The sequence below is a fragment of the Psammomys obesus genome, unplaced genomic scaffold (assembly GCF_907164565.1).
Source record: "Psammomys obesus unplaced genomic scaffold, mPsaObe1.curated_primary_1811, whole genome shotgun sequence".
Lineage (NCBI taxonomy): Eukaryota > Metazoa > Chordata > Mammalia > Rodentia > Muridae > Psammomys > Psammomys obesus.
In genome coordinates, this window is record NW_026592510.1 from 281,914 (window position 1) to 303,839 (window position 21,926).

Below are 21,926 nucleotides of genomic sequence, written 5' to 3' on the forward strand. Positions count from 1 at the left end.
TTCCTTCCTTCCTTCCTTCCTTCCTTCCTTCCTTCCTTCCTTCCTTCTTTCCTTCCTTCCTCTCTCTCTCCCTCTTTCCTTTCTCTCCTGTTTTTATCCTTCTCACTGAGTTGTGCATTGCCAACTGGAGGTTCGCTGGAGGTTATTGTTTTAAAATACAATAAAGCCCAGTTCCTTTGTCCTTTAGGATCTGAAAAACACTATGCCTAAGACAACCTGAACGGGGAAATTTTTTAAAAATTTTTTACTTATTACAATGTATTCACTTTGTATCTCAGCTGTAGCCCCCTCCCAATCACACCCTTCCTCCCTCTTCTCCTCCCATGCCCCTTCCCCAGTCCACTGATAGTGAAGGTCCTCCTCTCCTTCCATCTGATCTTAGCCTATCAGGTCTCATCAGGACTGGCTGCATTGTCCTCCTCTGTGGCCTGGCAAGGCTGCTCCCCCTTCAGGGGGAGGTGATCAAAGAGCCAGCCCCTGAGTTCATGTCAGAGACAGCCCTTCTTTGAACAGGGAATTTTCCCAAGGTTCTGGACTGAAGCAAATAAGAAAACAGTGCTAAGTGGGCTGGATTCCCTGGACCCTATTAAATCCCACCTCCCTAACATGTATGCAGGGATTCTTTTTAGAGTAACAATCACTTATGGACCAGGAAACTACTTCCAACTACTTAGGTACAAAGGTCTCAAAGTGAGGATTTCAATATGTCTTCCCAAGCTTTGTGAAATAAATATTTGCATCTTTGTGGATTTTCCCCCCATTCTCAGGATGCCTACAACCGGATCTGGAAAAAGGACAGTGGAAGAGAATGTTCTTAGGATATAGATGATTAAATGATGAGGAAGAAGACAAGGGAATAAATAGAAAAGTAGAAATAAAAGTTTCACAAGAGGCAACTTCCGTTGTTACTACAGAATTCCCTGTGACCTCATGAAGAAGTGTCATGGTAAGATAAAAAAGAGAGACTGTTACTAAGAAAAGAGGAAGAGCTTTGGAAATCCATAAAAGGGACAACAGGACAGCTGAAAGGTGCAGAGAAACAGAAAGGCGACACACGGAAAAGAAGAGAGTCATGCTGAGCAGAGTACCGGTGGCAGGGTTCCCTGGCCTGGGAAAGCAGAAACAAATGTCATCATCAGACGGCTCTAGAGGGAAGATACTGGCAGTCCCACCCACAGACAAATGCATTTGTAGGTCTTGCTGAGAGAGTGACTTCCTTGGTGGGAAGAGCCAGCAGCAGATGGTAGTTCAGCCAGCTCTGAAACCTTCTCCCATTCCAAGGGAGCCTATCATTTAAAACTGGGCTACCTGCCAGAGAGAGAGAGAGAGAGAGAGAGAGAGAGAGGACTCAAAAGTCCAAGCACCAGATTCAGTTGGCCCTAACCCCAAGGGTGAGAGACAATCTGCATGGCAGTTGTGGAGAATGTGAGGGCTGACAGGTGGCAGAAGGTCAGGAAGTGCAGTGTATAGAAAAAGGCAGTCCACCCTCAGTGCTTGGGAGCCGAGTTCATCAACTGAGAACCATTTTGAGCTTTAATAACCTTGAGCCATGAAGTTGCAGTAGACCCTTTGACAGCTATAGCTGCATCCCTCCAGCAGGGTAATTAATGTTGGGTGAAAGTCAAAAGCACATAGGCAGATCCACCTGCGTTGATCTCAGTGGAATGATCGTTTCTTCTACCAGAAATGAGCTTGGGAGAAATCCCTGAGCTAGGGTGTGACTAGGGAATATGTACCTAGACCACAGACTGCAAAACTAAGGGTGGCCAGCAGAGGCCCCTGGTGTGCAAAGAAGGGAAACCAGGAAAGCAAACACAAGGCAGCTCTGACAGACAGCAGATGCTTCCCCCCAAAAGGCTCAGTGCCTGTATTAAATACAGGAAAGTGAAAAATCCAAGGGTCTGACTCACCTCCCCTCTGCTGCATATATTCAAAGTCTGAGCCACCCTCTCCCTGCTCTACCTACCCACCATTCTCCCATTTTCAAGGTCCCAGAAAGAATTCACTCTAACCTTTCCCCCCTTTTGTCTATTGTGTTTTCCTTCACTTATTTTAAAAATAATGCTTTCATGACTTGAGACTTTCACACAACACACTTTGATCATTCCCCTCTCCCAAGCCCCCCCACATTCTCCTGCACCTCCTACCAATCCAAATTTTTGACCCTTCCTAACCCAGTTTGTGCTAGCTAACTGCTCCTGGTGTAGTGCCTGCCCTGGAGTGTGCTCAGTATACCCAGAGTCTCTCCACTGAGGAAAACCGACTTTCTCCTCCCCAGCAGTAATTAAATGTCAACATCTCCTCTGGGCCCAAGTGGAGGACCAAGTGCCATTATTCTGATAATTATTAATTGACATACCCATAGATTAGAGTGTCCCTCATCCTTCATCAGAGAAGCAGCTTCTTGCAGTAGATTCCGATGACACAGAGACTCACAACTAGCCAGTGGGCAGAGAATAAGACATCAGAGTGCTCAGCCCTAAATGAGATGTCTATATTCATCTTTCCCCTCATGACTCAGGGATCTGTGCAGAAGAAAAGATTCTAGGAGCCAGAGGTGGTAAGCGACTTCAAGGAAACTGTGTTTTCTGGACACAACAGGCAGAGACACACATGAACTCCTAGCAATTATGACAGCATGGTCAAAACCAACTCAAGGGCAAGCCAGACAAAATCCCAGCATGGAGGAGAGGAAGTGGGTACCAAATCCCCTTTTGGATACTCTTACTACTATTTTATTATATCATATTTTAGAAGGCTTTATGCATTTATTTTTATTCCCCTTTATGCATTTACCCAACTTTGTTTTTGCTGGACAATCTTTTTTTTTTTTTTCTTGTCTCCCATATTATCCCTTTTAGTTTTCCTTTTTAGTATACCTTTTGTAGTGTTTGGACACATTGGCTTAAAAACTATCAGATTTTAATTTTTCTTCTTTTTTCACTTATCTACTTACCTAATTTTGATTATGGGTCTTCTCACTATCAGGAAGTCTTTTTTCATTTTATTTTTTTCTAATTTTCTGTTGTTCCTTCTTTTCCTTAATTACCATTTTTACTTCTACTTTTTCTTTCCTTGCTTATTTAATCTTGTTTATCCCCCATTTCTCCCTCTCCCTGCCCCATTCCTTTATTGTGTTTATTTACAACTTTGACCCTAAATAAAATTTAACTTAATAGCAAAACTAACATTAGTTTTTTCCATTTTCTGACTTATATGAAAGAATGACATGTCAGTGGGCTTTATTTGTTTTAAGTGTATGTTTCTATCTTGTATGGTTTGGTGTTGTGGTACCATTGTTTGTTCTTTCCAACATAAAACACACTGGAGGTGCAAGCTCTCAAAACTGAGATGCTTAATAACAAGATGTCCACACAAAAGCAGAAGTGACATTTGAACCAACAGAACCATAAAACCAACAGGGTTAGGCATGAAAATGACACATTTTTATTGGGTTTTATGTGAAATTCAATTGAATAGGAAAAAACTAGTCAATGGGAAAAGAGAAGAAAGACACCCACCCACATACTCACTGACGCTAAGACTTACTGCCATCGAGTTTTCTCCTTCAGGGAGTTTTTCCTAGAGCTGGTCCCTTCGCTGGAGCTGTCCTCCTCCTCCATCTCCAAGCTTCGACTGCAGCTCCGGATGATCTGAAAGATGCTGTTGACTGTGGACTCCTTCTCTGAATTTTTTAAGCCATTCTGTCCCACTCGTTGTAAGAAGTTATCTTGTCCACTGTAATCAGCTACAAACTACAGAAAGAGGTTCAAGAATGCACAGTTGCAACTTACTATGTCTGAATAACCTACTTCTAGGAGGCCCAAATCAAAACAGCAATAAATAACAGCAATCAAGCCTATTTTACTGAAGTGGAGACAAGAGGTTCCAAGAAAAGTTTTATTCCTAATATTTTCATCTCACATGAAATCCCCATACTTGCCCTTTTCTCGCTGTGACAGTCTCAGCACCTCTAGGAATCTAAATTGCACTTTGAATTTATAACACAAAAAGCAATATTATCTCATGGCTCCCTAGGGACAAGGTTAGCCACTTTGCAGAGAAGGGCAGTTATTTATTCTTGTAATGGGAGTTGAGAAGAAAACCATGATTAAAGATCTCCATGACATGGAACAAGATGAAATGACCCCATTCCAAAAAAAAAAAAAAAAAAAAAAAAACCCAACACATTTTAAAAGCTGCCTTTTGGCTTTCTTGTCCATATGTGCTACAGAAAGACAGTAGCTTCCTGATGTTTTTAAAGCTACTATTGTGGAAGCTTCCAGAACCAGAAGGAAGAGCCACAACTCAGTATTTCTTCTTCACCCCAGGGAGTTGGGAGAGTGGAGGGTAGGAGGCTTTATAAAGCCAACTCTTTCCTTGACCAGACTCTTACTATCAGCTGTAAGACCAAGGAAATATCAGCCTGTGTGTATCACACATCCCTGTCAGGGGACCTCAAGTCTTCTTAGACCAAGTGATGCCTCTGTTTTCAGGTGACATAAAATAGGCTAAAGTTTTATGAGTCTTCCCACTTCAAGTAAGAAGGGATGCTGGTGTGTGTGTGTGTGTGTGTGTGTGTGTGTGTGTGTGTGTGTGAATGAAGGGTCAATACTGAGTGTTGTCATCTACACAGATGATAATGTGAATGACTCTGGTTTGGGGCTTGCGATTTCCAAATACATATTGCCTCAAAAATCTTTCTAACACATGTTTAAAGAGACTTTTTATTTCACTTTTAAACACCCCAGAGGGAGGTTTCTTTATTTCCTTTGAGCCTCTCAGTGGCCCTTACTCAGTGTGCAATGTCCTGAGCTAAAGCTTACACCATCCTCTCCACTGTGGCAGGAGTTAAGAGCAAAAGCCAAAGGCCTAGGAGAGCAGGAGCAGAAGGGTCAGGGACTGGAGTGTGTCTAGATGAGGCACTGGTTTTGGTTTTGTCTATTTTTTTGTTATCTTCTTATATGTATGGAGAGAAGGCAATACTGACTTCTTCTACTCCTCCACCCACTAATTTGGAAGTTATTGTTCTCATTTGACTTTATCCTCTGAATCTAGATAGTTCTACCCAGTAGCAAAAAAAAAAATTTACCAACTTTTGAAATTAAAACAACAACACAGCACCAACAGCATCTTTCCCTTTGTGCTCAACAGTGTCACATTGAGCCTAAATAACAATATCAGGTTCCAAAGAGCTGTTGTTGCTTTCTCCGGAACTTTCAAGGACCTCCTCTCTACCTAGAAACAACATGCCAAGGGTTGCTCTACACTCAGGAAGTGATTTCCCATTAGACAGGCGAGTCCACAGCAGGCCAGGAGGGCCTCTTGGGAGCTGCCCACTTGGAAAGGCTTACCTCCAGAGCTTCTTCGTGGGAGCTGTACCGTGGGCAGAGCTTCAGGAGGCCAGAGGCACCATCAAGCACCTCACAGAGCTCCTTCAGGAACACCCCGCAGAAGGGAACCACCTTGCAGCCAGGGATGTGCATGGCACGGGTCACTACCTTCTTGTATTCCACGGAAGACTCATGCTGGGCCATGGCATCCTTTAGGCTCCGCATGGTCTCGATGTCAGACTGGTCCATGAACTGCCACATCTTTAGAACTTTCCTCGACCTAGTGTAAATAAATGAGATTTTTTTTTAAAAGCCTGAAGTGGTGAAAATGTAGCTTACAGTATGTAGGCATAATCACATACAAGTTCATGGTCATTTACCCTGTAGTGTTCTTATTTATTTACTAGGATTTCTATCTTCATTTACTTCCCAAGATGACAAGAATATTACTTACAAAGTTAGGCTGTCTCCATAGGTAAAGGTACTTGCTGCACAAATCTGAGGACCTGAGTTGGGTGTCTGGAACCCACATAATTGGGGAAGGAGATAACTAACTCCATAAAGTCATTTTCTGACCTCCACACGCACACCCCACACACATGTCATGTGCATAGTAATAATAAATGTAAATATTAAACAGGACAGCTTAAAAATAAATAAAGTTAATTATCAAAGCTGAAAATCAAATGCTGACTAGAGTGTTCCTGATAGCTCTTATCAAGAGGAAAACAAGGTTGATAACACTATAAAATGACCTCTTCAAAGGATGTAAAAAACGGTTTATTCTGTGCAAATATGAGTAAACATTTCTCAGAAACACAGGTTTAGAGTTCTCTAAATGACATGTTCCACAATGGACTAGGTTACACGTACAAAATAAATTCATACATCAGTACACATTGCGATAGGTGGGATAAACAATGTAGAGAACCCTCTTCTTCAGATTTCAAATGCTATCTTATGGTGTTCTTAGCTTTAGGGTTTAGTAATACATTCAAAAAGTTTTACACAGCAGTTATTTCAATGTTAGGTCAGATACAGGGGTTGACAGTAAACAGATATAAAAGAGACTAAACACAACCTAAAATAGTGTTGACTCTTGATTTGCAATATTTCCTCCTCTCCACAATCAACATATTCTAGTCAGCCAAGGTCAGTCTGCTAGCTCCTCAGTAAAAATATGGCTTCTTCAGAGAACTTCAGTTCACAGTAATGTGATATCCTAGATAACTTTAATTGTCAACTTGACACATCTGTGAGGAAAACCTTGATCGAGAAATTGTCTCTATCAGATTTATCTTGGGAGAGGCTGTCTTTATTGATAACTGATGTAAGGTGCTCTAGCCCTCTGTGGGCAGCACCAATCTCTGAACTGGTGCAATAGTGGCACAAATGGCATAAGAGTAACCAACCACTTTCTGCTTGGATTTAAGGCCCTCTCCATGGGATGGAGAAGAGATCTGTGACTTGGTAGGCCATGGATACTAGGAGAGAATCCAGCAGTATTATTTTGCTAGATGGACACAATAGTAAAATGACTCCTAATAATGTATTGCTATACCCATAGATCAGAGCATTTCTCAACCCTCATCAGGGAAACTTCTTTTTGTAATAGATGACAATTAGCACAGAGAGCCTCGATTGACTGATATGCATAGACTAAGACACTGTCTTAGGGAGTGCTTATCCTTAAAGGGGACGTACACACCATATCCCTCCTCTCAAAGCTCAGGGATCTTTGTGGAAGAGTGAGTGCAAAGACTGTAACATCTAGAGGCGGTGGATAACATCAAGGAAATAATCTTCCAGGTAAAACAGGGCAGTTAAACATATGAACTCACAGCAACCATGACAACATGCACAAGAGCTGTGCAAGTCCCAGCCAGACATAATCCCAGCACAGATGATGGAAAGTAGGCACAAAACCCCACCACTAGCTGAGAAGCTATTGGCAGCTATTGATAGCTGCTGGGAGAGGGGAAGTCAGTTTTCTTTAATGACGTAATCCCTGGTAGGCTGACTGTATTTCAGGTCAGGTCCTGCTTCTATCTCAGTGACACAACTAGACTCCATGGGATAAGAAGAGGAGGAGAAGAAGGAGGAGGAGGAGGAGGAGGAGGAGGAGGAGGAGGAGGAGGAGGAGGAGGAGAGGAGAGGAGAAGAGAAAAATCTCAAAGCTGGATGGGAATGGATGGGAGGGGGTGAGGAGGGTGGTTATAGGAAGAGTTTGGGGTGAATATATTCAAAACACATTATATGAAATCATTAAAGAATTAATAAAAATATTAATGAGAAAGGAACATTCCTCCAGGTTTCTGCTCCAAGTTCTTGTTTGAGTTCCTGCTCTGACATCCCTCTGTGATGGAAGAGTAATCCAAATAACTCCTTTCCTTCTCTAAATTGCTTTTGCTCAGAATTTTATCAAAGCAACAGAAAGGAAACCAGAACACATGGTCTGTACAAATATTTCTGAGGCTTTGTCCACAGCAAGCCTGCCGTATACTTCCCTCCCGATCTTTGAGTCCCCCAGTGGTATACCAGAAGCCTGCTAGTTTAGACTCTAGTAGGAACAGCTTTTTACAGAATAAAGTATGACCTTAGCTCCACACCAACAGAGGGATTTTGTTTGGATGTATGGCTTGCATAACAACATGTTAAGTGGTGTTTATCCTAGTTTGAAACTGCTGCTGAGGTCAACAGGTAACAACATAACTAGCAGTCTAAAGAAATGTATCATGTCATCACGAGAGGTGTCCAGGCTGCTCTGCCTTTTATCCCACACAGGGAACCTAGATATAAGAAGAGATTTGGAAATATTTTCTTTTCTTTCCTTCCCTCCCTCCTTCCTTCCTTCCTTCCTTCCTTCCTTCCTTCCTTCCTTCCTTCCTTTCTTTTTGAGACAGGGTTTCTCTGTGTAGCCTTGGCTGTCCTGGACTTGCTTTGTAGACTAGGCGGGCCTCGAACTCACAGTGATCTCCCTGCCCCTGCCTCCCTGAGTGCTGGGATTAAAGGCACACCTAGCTAAATTGGGAATATTTCTATGGAGACTATTGTGAGAGGGCTTGTGGGAAAGACATGAACTTAGTCTCAGGAGCTGGGCTTGTCGAGTGGACTCCTTGGACATTTATCCTGGGCAGTTTGTTCATCACATGGCCTACTGTGCAACTCGTGTCTAAAGATGGGTAACTGGCTGGAGCTGCCCACTGGTGCAGGGACAGGCGGCTCTGTAGATGTTTTCTGCCTTTACAGGGTTGTCTTGACAGTGGGGGTATCTCTTATGAGTCCAGCCAGAGTAGATACTCTGGAAGCTGCTGAGCTTGGGCTTTTTTTTTTTTTTTTTCTTTTTTGAGAGGGAACATTTTTGTTTCACATGAAATCAGGACTAGATTCTTGGTGTTTTTTAAAAAATTGATTCTTTGTGAATTTCACATCATTCACCCAAATCCCACTCATCTTCCAAGTCCCTTAGTATCCACAGCTTCCCCTCCAAAAGAAAATAAAACATAAATAAGAACAACAACAACAGTCTTGTAAGGGAAGCTGTAATATGACACAATGTGGCCCACAGTATATCTTTTTGTTCAAACATGCTTACTTGCAAATGGTCATTGCAATAAGTTATTGGTCTGGTTTGAGGCCTTTGGCTTCTGCTATGCTATCAATAGTGTATCCTCACTGGGATTCCTCTCGGATATCATGCTGTTGCCCCGTGTCATGGAGATCCTGGAGCTTTGGCTCTGCAGGACCCAGGCCCTTCACATGTTCCAGCAGTTCATGGATGGGGTAGATGTTGGGGTAGGATAACTCAAAGCCCTGGATCTGGGCCTGGGTGGGAACTGAGTTGGCCAGCGAGCTTGGGCTATCTTAAAAAGCCTGAGTGTCAGATGAGGTGGCCCCTGAGCCTAGGAGAGAGGACCCCAGAACTAGATCGAAAGCCTGAGAACTGAGTAGTCCCTCAGAGGGTGTACCACACTTTGACAGATATTTTTAAACATTTGGGGAGATTCCTGCCTCCCACTGGGGGTTTTGTTTTAGAAATTTTAGGGGGTCTTGCCAGAAGGTTACCAGGGTTAGGTCCTTAGGAATAATACCTTGTCCTTGACCCTTCCCTGTTTCTCTCTCCACTTCCACCACATTCACAGTGAGGTAAAGAAGCCTCTCTGCTACACGTTCCCAACATCATCATATTCTATTCAGGCACCAGTGGCCAAGCAAACGTGTGTGGGACACCTTGAAACCATGAGTCAAAAGTAGACACTTGCTCCTTCAAGTCGTCCTCACGGGCATTTGTGACAGAGATGAGAAAGCTAATACACTAGCTGACCATACAACACCCATTCCCTCCCCTTTTCTGTTCCCTCTCTGTCCTCCCTCTCCTCTCTTTTCCACTCTCTTTGAGGGACCAGGACTGTGGCACTAGAAGAAAGTAGTGCATTTTCCCTGAAAATCATTACCAATTGCCTACTCTGGTAAGTGCTGCTGTCTGTCCAGGGAATTAGCTCAGAGCTGTCTGACTGGAGAAAGGAACCTGCCCAGATCACCACACTTCCTTACCTGAGGCCAGCCAGGAACTCCATGACGGCGTTGTAGTTGCCCATGTTCCAGCAGCATTTGGCCACATGCACTAAATACGAGAAGACTTCCCGCTTCTCCTCCATGGAGCCTGCAGTGAGGATCAGCCATGTTACCCAGGAGCTCACCTGGAAGAGGGATGGCGGACATTCACTGAAGACATAGCCCAGAAGCTCCATCCTTGTGTTTTGTTTTTTTTTTTTTTTTTTTTTTTTTTTTTTAAAACATCAGTTTGGGACTAGAAAAAGAAGCAAGCAAAGAGCTCTAGTGTGAAACCCAGCTCCATTGCTGCTTTGATAAGGCCCTTGGTGAGTCAGTTTATCTGCATCTTCATCTCCGTCTTGAAATAAGAAGTCTGAAATAGGTAACCATAAAGTCCCTCTTGAGCTATGCGATTCCTTAAGACGATATATAAATGATTCCTTAAAAATGTGTGTGTGTATAAAATAGGGCCCATGGATACTCTTGATGGAATGTGGCTGATGGGCATGAAGATTAAGTGTAGTCAATGCATTTAACCATAAGCTGAAAACATTTATCAAGCAAGAAATGTGTGGTACCAGGGCTGGTAAGATGGTTAAGCAAGTAGAGGCACCTGTTACCAAAGCCTGACAGCTTGATTTCCATCCCTGGAATCCTCGTGGTGGAAGGAGAGAATAAAATCTCTAATGCTGTCTTCTGATTTCCACATGCCTTCCACGGCATGAGCGCATGTGCGCGCGCGCACACACACACACACACACACACACACACACACACACACACACGCACATACAAGCATATGCATAAATGAATAAAGACCTTTAAAAAATTAAAATGTGTAGTACCAAATAAAAAATACAAAAAAATTTACAGCAATTTCTCTTTTTAAAAATTAATCAATTAATTAACTTTACATCCTGAGTGCAGTTTCTCCTCCCTCCTCTCCTCCCAGTATTTCGTCCTCCCCTCTCCTCCTCCTACCTCATCCACTCCTCCTCGTTTCTCTTGAGAAAAGAGGAGGCCTCCCATGGATAGCAACAGCCCTGGCATATCATGTTGCAGTAACACCAGTCATATCTTTTTCTATTGAGACTAGACAAAGCAGCCCAGTAAGAGGAAAAGGGTCCCAAAGACAGGCAACAGAGTGAGAAACAGCCCTGCTCCCACTGTTAGGAGTCCCACATGGAGCCCAAGCTACACAACTGTAACATATGTGCAGAAGACCTGGGTCTGTCCTATGCAGGCTCCCTGGTTGGTGGTTTAGTCTAGTGAGCCCCTATGGGCCCAGTTTACTTGACTCTGTGGGTCTTGTTGTGTCCTTGCCTATTCTGGCTCCTATGATCTTTCTTCCCCGTGTTTCACTGGATTACCTAAGCTTCAAACACCCTCTTACAATACTAATCTATTATGTTCTTCAAATGAGAAAACAACAAGAAGAGTAAACACTAACGCTTGCAATGTGCCAGGAGCCATTCTAAGTACTTTGACTATGACATCTCACATATCTCTCACAACAGTTCACTGTCAGGGATGATTAGGAAATCAAGAGGCTTGTTGAAGACCCTCAGGCAAAAAAGGTAGCAATGGCTTGCCCTGGACTTGGGGCTGTACCATAGAGCCCTCACTAGTGAGTGAGCACAAGGGAAATCTCATGTTTGCTGGCTCTAGCTCTAGGATTACATTTTTCTAGTGTGATTTTTTTTTCCTTACCAGAGTATAAAATTTAGTGCTTCGCATCTACAGCCCCTTATGGCATTCAGTGTTTACATGGTCTCTTTCTGCTCTGAGATTATTTCACTATTGTTCATTCTGGTGCTTGGCCACTGCTGTCCAAGTTGAGTTGCTTTCTTTACCCTGGCTGACTCACGGCAGGGTGACCCAGGTGTGCGCTGTTGACTACATGAGTTGCACATCAGTCGGCAACAGAGCCGAAACCTAAGGGAGCAACTCTTTCTTCAGCCTGTGTGGGAATGAGGCCCAAACAGAGTTCATGGTGACCCAGACATCTGAGGAAACAGGAGTTCAAGGTAGAGGGCACACTGCCCACAGAAGGGAACAACAAGAATTAATGACTCTTAATGTCGGCAGCCAACTTAGAGGGATGCCCAATGCCAGGTTTTCAGATCTAGAATCTTTGGCTTGCCAGGCCCTGGGTTTGATACCCAGCATCACAACAAAACAAAAGAAATGAAACAAAAACAAGAATAAATAAACAAACAAAAAGAGTTTATGTCTCAGAGGAGAAATAAGTTTCTTATGGGGCCACAATACCTAAAAACTAGGGCTCTCCATTTATTACCGTTCTTTCAGCTGATGAAAGGTGACAGTTCCTTTTTACACGTGGCCCTGAATGGGTCCGTCCAAGCCAATGGTTCTCACCCTGTGGGCCAAGACCCCATTGGGGATTTGAATTTACCCTTTTACAGGGGTCACCTAAGATCATTGGAAAACACAGATATTTACATTATGATTCATAACACTAGCAAAATTATAGTTATGAAGTAGCATCAAAAATAATTTTATGGCTGGGGTGACCACAACATGTGGAACTGTGTTAAATGGTTGCAGCATAAGGAAGGTTGAGAACCACTGTTCTAAGCACTGAATTTGGAGCTACACATTTGAAGACAGACGCAATTAAAGAAAAACACTCCAGAAACTGGCACCCCCAAGATAATTAAAGAAAAATCACCATCGACAAAACCCAACCCAAACTAGAATGTATAGTGTGGGTGATCAACACCTCCTTTTTATCCCGCCACAGAAACAAGGAGATAGTGGCAGTGAGACAGGGTCATGATAAAACAGGCTATACGTTGGTGGTTGGTGCACTGGACTAAGATGCTGATGATGCCTTCTGAAATAAGCGAAAGTAAACGCTGCCATCCCAGCTGGCTGCGGTGGTGCACACCTGTGATCCCAGCACTAGGGGAGGCAGAGACAGGCAGATTCTGTGAACTCGAGGCCAGCTTGGTCTACAAAGTGAGTCCAGGACAGTCAAGGCTACCCTGCCTCAAAAAACTGAAAAAAAAATGCTGCCACTCCAATGCCCAGGAGGCCCTGGAGATGCCTGTCTGATACCTCCTTGCTCCAGTGGATGCTGGCCCCATGTAAAATCAGAATGGACCTGGAATCAGGCCACTGAGACAAGCCCTTCCCACACTATCCTAGGAAAGCTATGGGATTCTTAGAGCTGAGTGCTCCTGCAACTGTCAGCAAAATTTCCTGCTTGGTCTCCAAGCCTTGTTTCCCTACCATTTAACAATCATTTCAGGAAACCCTGGCTCTGCTGGACCAAGAAGAAATTTTTGCCAAAACAGACCGGTCGCGGTTTGGTGCTGTTAGCCAATTTTTTCTTTAGCTTGGTTTGCATTTGATGGACCTTAACCTAGAATGGGAACCAAACCAAACTTTTCTTTACAAGTAGAAATGGGATTCTGAACATTTAAAATGGCTCCTCAGAGTCCCCCAGCAACTGCCTGTCTGAGTTCTACGGCTTTAGGCTTTTCAGGTTCTAAGTTACAGTAACTATTCTGGCTATTCTCCTACCATGCAGTGAATGGAAAGAGTTAACCCTCATCCAGGAGAGGCCTTTCTCCCAGAGCAGCAAGGACTGCCCCTTGTTTTGTGTCTCAAGTCTGATCACGCACACAGACTTATTTCCTATCAGTCAAATCATTTCCCATACACTTTCCCACATGCTAGGGAAAAAATAGCAATACCGTATTTCACATGGAAACATAATTTAAACCAACTGTTCCATCTCTGAGTGTGAGTCCCCAGGGCCCCTGGTTGTTGAGATTATATAAGCACTGTTATCATAAACTCCCCCTGCCCTCTCCCCCCTTACACAGCACACACACACACACACACACACACACACACACACACACACACGCACGCACATACACCCACCACAGAGCTTACAAACTACAATGGTAATTCTTAAAATGACACAGTGTATTTATGATTTTTACTGGTGATAAGTGGTGAGAACGTTAACAATGAGACAAAATAAATGAAAAAGAGTAAAAAACAATTTGGTGGCATGTTACCCACAACATAAATGGCATTTACACTTAACAAGGAGAGATAAAGGTGTTGCCAGCTCAGAAAGAGTTTCAAGATATCAGTCACAAGGAGAAACATGAAAACACACACAGGACTACTTTCCTCTAGGAAATGCCTAGAGCACAGTGGTGTTACTTATAGCAGATTATTTTACCTAACTTCAATGGTCAGCATGAATAAACAGAGAATCAGATTCTTGGCTCAATTCACATATGATTTATTGATTGAATATTCATATGTGCCTATCTGTGTGAGTTTCTGTGTGAGTATATGCATTAATTAGATAGATAGGTCTCTCAGAGCTAGAGTTAACAGGCACTTCATGACTCATGGTTATGCAAAAATCACTCCCCATTACTAAGCCAACTCTCCAGCTCCTCAGTTTAAGAGCTTGTCCTAGAAGGCTTGTGCTTACTCTGATGCTCCTAACCCATGGACCTTGACTACAGCCTAAAGCTTCTCTACAGTTGTGTCTTTCCAAATGTACCTTTCCTTTCTTTCTTCTTTCCTCCCTTCCTCTCCCCCCTCCCTTCCTTCCAGTTTTGTCTATCCTTGTCTTTGTTCCTTCCTTCCAACCTTCTTTTCCTCCAATACTGGGAATTGAAGTCAGGGCCTTGCATAAGCTAGACAAGCACTCTACCACTAGCTTACATCCCTGGCCATTCTTTGCTTTGAGACAGGGTCTCAGTAAGTTGTCTAAGCTGTCCTTGAACATACAATCCTTATGTTCGGAAGGCCAAAACCTTCCCAGTGGGTATAGTTATAGTGGTATGCCAGCATGTACAACATCATCCTCGTCATTGTCATGTTTATCATGTTCCTTTCAGTACTTGTAGGCATAGCCAAACTGAACATCTTGCTCTGTCTTCCCATATCAAGTGCCATATTGGTTGCATCATATTTCAATCAGGAAGGAATGTTATTGCAGCATTCAAACTGGTCTTTCCCTGGCCCATTATGTCTTGTCTATGTCTTCTATACAGTCAGATACGTCTCTTGGACCCCACACTCAAGTCCATCCGTCAGCTTTATCTCACCTCTCACATCCTTACTTTTAGAGTTAAACCAGGCTTCTGTCCATCCCAGAGAACTCAGGATGCCACTCCTCCTATGGAAGGCTCCCACATACCCAACATGTTAGCTTATTTCTATTTATCTTTTAGGAAGAGCTTCCCCGAGATCTGTCATCAAGATCTTACCTCTGACCCATACCTCAGAAGGACCCTCACTGACCCCAGTCTAGCTGTGTCCCTCTAGTGAAAAGTCTGTGGGTAGAGAGGACATGACTGTCCATGGGCTACTTTCTAGATCATTCCTCCTCTGTAGACCCAAACAGTCCCAAGCCCATTTCCAGGACCAGAAATACCTTTTTATGTGCCTCAGTTCTCCTGCCTGTAAACCATAGGGTGCCATGGGGTGGCAGTGGTGTACGGACAGACTTGACCTAGAGATTTGAAATGTTCACTGACCGGTACACAAGTCAAGATGTGGTACACAAATCAAGACGGGAAGACTGGGGAGGCAAATAATTTAGAAGTCTTTTTTTCTTGTGCCCTGGGCCCCAGAAGGCTTAAAATCACCACTGTTTTGAAGGTATGACTGGCTTCGGTTTTGGACTATGTGTACATGTTCTGGTGCCCCATACTACCTGATCCTAGTGCACATTTGGTGTTCTGTCCCCATGAAGGCAGATGCTAAGCCTACAGTAAGTAACCATGCCAGTGACTAGCTGAGATCTACCATCTGTAAGTCTAATGAGAGTTAGGAAGCAAGTGTTTGAACAAATGAATGACCCAGACTTCCTTTGGGAAGGCAATGTTTGTGGTTCACCTGGCACCTTCCATTCAGTTCCTTCCTGTTCTCTTTAACTTAAAGTAGAATCTTGAGGCCACAGTTGTGCTGTGATGGTTTCTCCTTGCCGCACGCACGAACGTCTAATTTATTTTTGTTATGTTTGTTTGCCTGACTTTCACATGAGTCTGTTCAGTCTGTCTCGGCAGACCCTGAGTTCTCAAGGACAGAGACCATCTTTCCCACATTTCCAAGATAGGGATGCTTGGTGCCTCTGGCCAACAGGCAGGCCATCCAGAGTCCCAGGAGGCCGTGGGTAGGGAGGATTCTCAGAGCTCAGGGATTATATTTGGGAAAAGCCTAAATGCTTCCTATTGCTGTTCCCAGGTCCAGAAAAAGGAGACAAATGAATTTCTGCCAAAAGGTTTTGAATATGCCAGCATAAATGTGGTCAGAAAGATTTGTTGTAGTGGGCATCTGGTCACCCAAATGGCAAAGGTTGGGCTCAAATGGTGAAATAGACGGAAGTCAATGAGAGTCGAACAAAGCTCTTCTCCAGTAGTTATGTAACATGCACACTCATCACTGCCCCATACACTGAGGCAGCCCACACATTCGCCATTGCAGATGTCCGTGTCTACCATGCCTCCTCAAATGTGGGGCACACACTGCTGATAGTGGTTCAAATGTGGATTCCAAGGCCTCACCCAGACTTAGAAATCACATTCTCTAAGGGCAGGGCAGGACAGGGTCTAGAAACCTGCATTTTCAGATAAACTCCTTGATGATTGCTAATTGCACCAGAGTCTAAGAATAGGTTAGGGGCTCAATGTTCTCTGCCAGCAGCCTGGAGTGAAGAGCAGAGTTCCAGCCTGTGACATATTTTGACATAGTCTGTGCCTGTGACATAGTCTCATTCTGCAGACCAGCCACTCTGGCCTCCTCATTGTCCTAACCTCCTGAGTTTGCTTGGAAGCAGGAAGAAGCCAGAGGGAGGCAGAAAAGAGCAGTGGTGGAAATCACAGGTGTGTGAGGTGAATAGAGAGCTTTATTTAACCTCCAGTTCCTCCGCTTTTTTCTTAAGTCTCAGAGGCAAGTTGCTTAGCTGCTAGGAGCCTCAGTTCCCTCCTCAGTAAAATGGGAACAATACTCATCTTGTAAAGCTTCTGTGAGAGCGAAATGGCCCTTTGTGCGTAGAAAAGAGCTGGATGGGTGTTTTCTGGGTGACCATGGCAGCAGCTGCTGCTATGGCTATGAATAATCTTGGTCTGTGAGGGATGGAGTGGTTAAATTCCAGATAGAGACCTCCGGGACCCAAAAGAAAGAATTTCTAAGTCTTACTTCTTCACTACAAGGCCAGACCAGAGGAATCTATGTGCACCCTGAGCATGAACCTTTCCTAACAGGATAGTCCATGGGGTACCTTTTCTTGATGCCTTTTTATGAACAAAGTGGCATTTTAAAGTTTTAAGTAACCTCTCTTTCATTTCGATTCCTAGACAGAGCCATACCTGAAACTCTCCAACAACTCCATATATAAAAATCTATTGGGGGGTTGTGGAACAGTTTTCAATTGAGTTATTACTAAAATGCAACTGGGGAAAAATCATGACAAATATTTCTTGCTTTAAGGTGCTTCTTTCGCTCCTATAAATACTTGCTCTGTACCCTGCTGGACCGGAGTAAACAAGATTAGAACTTGGAGACTTATAAGAAAAAAAAAATCACAAATAACAAATTAAATAATAGTTCATTGGTTGAGGACAGGTCCCCTTTGCCTTCATTCATTCATTCATTCTCTCTAAGTCTGATTTTTCTACTGATGCTGGGTCTCAGTTGCATTTTTGTGGTGTTTTGAATGAAAATGAGCCCCAAAAGTCATAGGGAGTGACACTATTTGGAAAGGTTAGGACATATGGCCTTGTTGGAGTAGGTGTGACTACTGAATGAAGTATGTGTGGGGGAAGAGGGTTGTTTCAGAAGCTCAAACCAGGCCCAGCAACTCTTCTGCTGCTTGTTGATATAAATGCAAAACTCCTGGCTTCTCCAGTACCATGTCTGCCTGTGTGCTGCCATGCTTCCTGCTATGATGATAATGAACTAAACCTCTAAAACTGTAAAGCAGCCCTAATTAAATGCTTTCCTTTAGAAGAGTTGCCATGGTCATCGTGTCTCTTGATAGCAATAAAACCCTAAGACACCTCCAGAGGCTGTTTACATCTCTGTGTCAGCATCATTTGTTCCGTACTTTCTGCATGCTTGTGCACTTGCTGGGAACTGTTTGAGGCATGTGGGCAGGAAGGACTGGAGTGAACAGAAGAAAGCTTGGGCTGCACGCTTTGCTCTGCAACTAGGTCATCTGTGTGCATGTCCATTTTTTCTGTACCATCAGCTCCTAGGGGGTAAGAGCACATTCTGGCCATGTTCTTATTGCTGGAAGAATCTTTTATTCATAGCTAGCAAAACTATGCTTATCCCTGAATTCTTTAGCTATAAATTCCTTAAATACTCAAAAATTGGGCTGTGTCCACAGTTCGTTTGTAACTTGATATCAGCTGTAGAACATTTTCTGACTGAGACACACAAGCAGCTTAGTGATACGGGCTTGGGAGAATCCCCAATAGCTATGAGGCAGCATTAGTCTCTTCTCTTACTATACCTTGATGAATTAAATGGGTCATTCATTCTGAACCTAATAATTAATGAAATGGGGTTTAAAAATAAGCCTCATCTCATGATACCCTATTTTATAAAAGTATTTATTGACACTCCTACAATACGGTCTTGATTATTTTATCCCATCTAAGTATGATGAAATTAAAATCCATAACTAACAGTTCCATTAAAAGCCTGGAAGCAAGGGAGCTGTGATCTCAGAATTGGCCTGATCCTACCTGAAGGTTATTCATTCATATGACATTTCTTTTTGGTCCTTCCAAAGCTCAATGCCAGGCCTTGTGCTTGTTATGTTTGCACTCTGTCACAGAGATACAAGCCCAGTGCGTCTTTACTTGGTTTTAAAGATCACAATTACAAGAACAGTAGCTTAGATGTGCTAGACATGTATTCATGAAAAGCACAACATTTCTTTTACTTCCCCAGCCCTGTGAGCTGATATTAACATTGTCCCCATTTTAGGATGAGGAATCCAAGGTTCAGAGTGGCTACAGAGCAGCCCCAAGGTTATATGCCTATGAACTAGGAAGGAACCAAAAATGAAAGATAAGCTTTTAAACTACCTGACTCTGATACCTTCCGTCTTCTCTTATAGGAATTAACAATGAGTTCATTTTAGCTTTGAACCTTGGGAAGCCATTCTGAGCTCATGTTCTTTAAAAAAATGCCTCTGAGCAAAGACTTTGGGGTATGCCACAAGGTCTGAGAAATCCAGCTGGTCAGGGCTCCTTTAGAAGCAGAGTGCTTGTGTTCTGAATGTACAGGGGTTATGACACTTGCTCCTTCTGGTTGCTCATTAATGATCCTGTTTGGTCACTCTTCTATCTCTGACCTCAAGCATAGCGCAAGGGATTCCCTGAGTTCCAGAATCTCGAAGAGGAAAGAATGTGTGGGAGAAAGCATGTGAGAGAGTCCAGCCTGCAACTCATTCCCAGAGACATGACTCAAAGAGCTCATGCTGGGTCTGTCATTATTTCTCTTGGTTCATTAAAGAAAAATGAAGCAAGAGAGGTTCCATCACAGAGCTGGTAAGTGGCAAAGGTAGGATCAGCTCAGGCAGGCCTGCCCAAGGGCTCACCCCACACCAGACTTTGCTGGCCTGAGTTGGTTCTTGAACTCCCAGTGTTTCATGGGAGCCTATCTTGAGTCCCTTTGCTTCATCCTCTCCACAGACACCACTCTTCACTGGGCCTGGTCTTGCCTACCACCTCTGCAGCCAGACTCAAACACTCATCTCTTGTTCTGAAAATATACAATATTGAATTGGACATACTTATTAGGAGAACTCAAAGCCTCCTCATACCCATTTTGTCTCCAGTCCCTGACGCCTTCACCTCCATCCTTCCATCCAGTAGTTTTCCGGTAGTCGGAATAACATCTCCCTTAGAAAGCCTACCCCATACTCTCAGAGTTCAGAGGCCCTCCATGATAACATAACTTGCTGCTGCATTTACTGCTGCATAGTGACCGTTACCCCTCATAGGAGAAGGAGCTGCCTGAAGCAGGATTGCTTTGCTCATGTTTCCCAGCACAGTCTGGCATGAGCTGCAGGTGCTCACAAACATCTCATTTTGTGTGTTAGGCACGAAACACAACAGCTGGCTCCCTGTTAGTGCTGCCCTTCTCAGAGATGACCCATGCACCTGGGCCTGCAGTGACCCAGGCCACTGCACTGGTGGCTGTGGTACAAAAAATGAGGCAAGGTCATTGACCCCAGAGTGATGGTGTCCCATCACAACCACTCGTCAGCTTGCTCTGTTGTGGGGGAAAAGTAACATTGGGGAAATACATCCAGGGAATCAAGACACAGAAGGCTGACAGATAATTTGGCTCATCCTCGTAGATTACATTTCCCTGAGACACTTTAGTACTAGAGAAGGAAGGTAGTGAAAGACTTCTTGTTTTTTTTTTTTTTTTTTTTTTTAGTATAGGTTCCCTGGCTGTGTCTTAGTTGGAGAAACTATGGGCAAGAGGCAAACTTCCTGGGAACTGGGAACGAGGGAAGTTTTTCTGCCAGGATTACTGAGTAGGACCAGGAGTTTAGAGATGTGTTGTGAATTTTGCTGAGACCCGGAGCAGGCAAACACCTACCCATGGAGAGAGGCAGAGAGAGAGGGATGGGGGAGAGAGGGAGAAAGAGAGGGATAGGGAGGGAGAGAGAGAGAGGGAGTCCAGAAAGCCATTATGTCACTTGGTATGAAACACAAACTTTCAGTCTCTGGTGAGCAGATGGTGAGCAGGGAGCTGGGGCTAAGGACTTAACCTACACCAACAATTAGTCCGAAAGGGGAGATGGGAGGACCAAAACATCTACATGTGTTGGCAGATGTTCCCCTCAGACAGATCTGTGGGAAGAAACAAAGGCACTGATAGTTCCCAGAAATCGATTATCTCCCAGCCCTGCTAGCCATGGGGATGTTTTACAGCCCGCTGAGAGGACCAGTCAGTTTGTTCAGGACATGTACATAGGATGATCTGGTCATATAACTCTCTGGAGAACAAATGCAGTGCATCCCAGTCTCTTTGCTTCTCTTCCCAGGAGTAGAGAACCAGTGCAGGGAGATAGGAGAGTGTACCAGATGGCAAAGAACACAGGACTTCAAGCCAAAAGGTTTTTATTTCTTGGCTCTGCCTCTTGTTATTTTTGTGACCTGGAGTAAGCTTTCTAATTACCCTGAAATTCAAATTCTTCACCTATAAACTAGGTACAATGAAATGTCCTCTATTTTTAACGGGTGTGGTGACTAATAAAAGGAATAAAAGATGAAAAGGGTTCCAGTGCACATAACCAAGTACATCTCAATAAATGCCAACAAGTATTGATAATTAAAAATGATAAGCAGTTCCCTCTTCACATTGTAGACCTTATGGAAACACTGAGACTTTTTATTTTTTTAATTACCACTGCAGAGTCACTCCTTCCAAAGATGAGAGCCACAGGAGAATGAGTCTTTTGTTTCTCATAAAGAGGCTGGGAAAAAGAAAGCAAAGGGAAGCAGGAAGAGGGCAGGAAAAAAACCTTCAAAAATAAAACAAAACAAAACCTGCCAATAGGGCTGGGTAGAAGACTCAGTGGCTGAAATGCCTGTCAGTTAAGCATTTGAGTTGGATCCCCCAAGCCCATGTCAAAATCCAGGGGTTGGGAGTACATGTTTATGATACTAGTGCTGGGGGTAGGGAGGGTCAGAGACAGGCAGATCCTTTGTAGCTCATTGGCCAGCAGCGTAGCCTAATTGATGAGCTTCACGTTCAGTGAGAGACTCTGTCTCAAATAATAAAGTTGTACAGATGGGCAGATGGCTCAGTGGGTAAAGGCATTTGCTGCCAAGTCTGACAATTTGATTTTGATCCCTGGGATCTACCACATGTTAGAAGAGAACCGGCACCCACAACTTGTCCTCTGACCTCTACATGTGTGCCTCGGCACATGACTACACATACGTACATATACAAATAAACAAATATGGGGTTTTGTTTGTTTGTTTAGTTCTAAAAAGTAGA

At 43.6% G+C, this 21,926-nt stretch overlaps 1 protein-coding gene across 2 annotated transcripts in view; it reads right to left on the minus strand.

Moving 5' to 3' along the window:
• Positions 1-21,926, minus strand: part of Plce1 (phospholipase C epsilon 1) — a 250,089-nt gene that overhangs the window by 72,414 nt on the left and 155,749 nt on the right. For both annotated transcript variants that reach the window (XM_055614080.1, XM_055614081.1), the window contains exons 4-6: positions 9,888-10,033; positions 5,355-5,613; positions 3,550-3,755 (exon numbers count right to left, since the gene is read on the minus strand). In XM_055614080.1, coding sequence (XP_055470055.1) covers positions 3,550-3,755; positions 5,355-5,613; positions 9,888-10,033 — 611 coding nt within the window. The remainder of the gene's footprint in view (positions 1-3,549; positions 3,756-5,354; positions 5,614-9,887; positions 10,034-21,926) is intronic.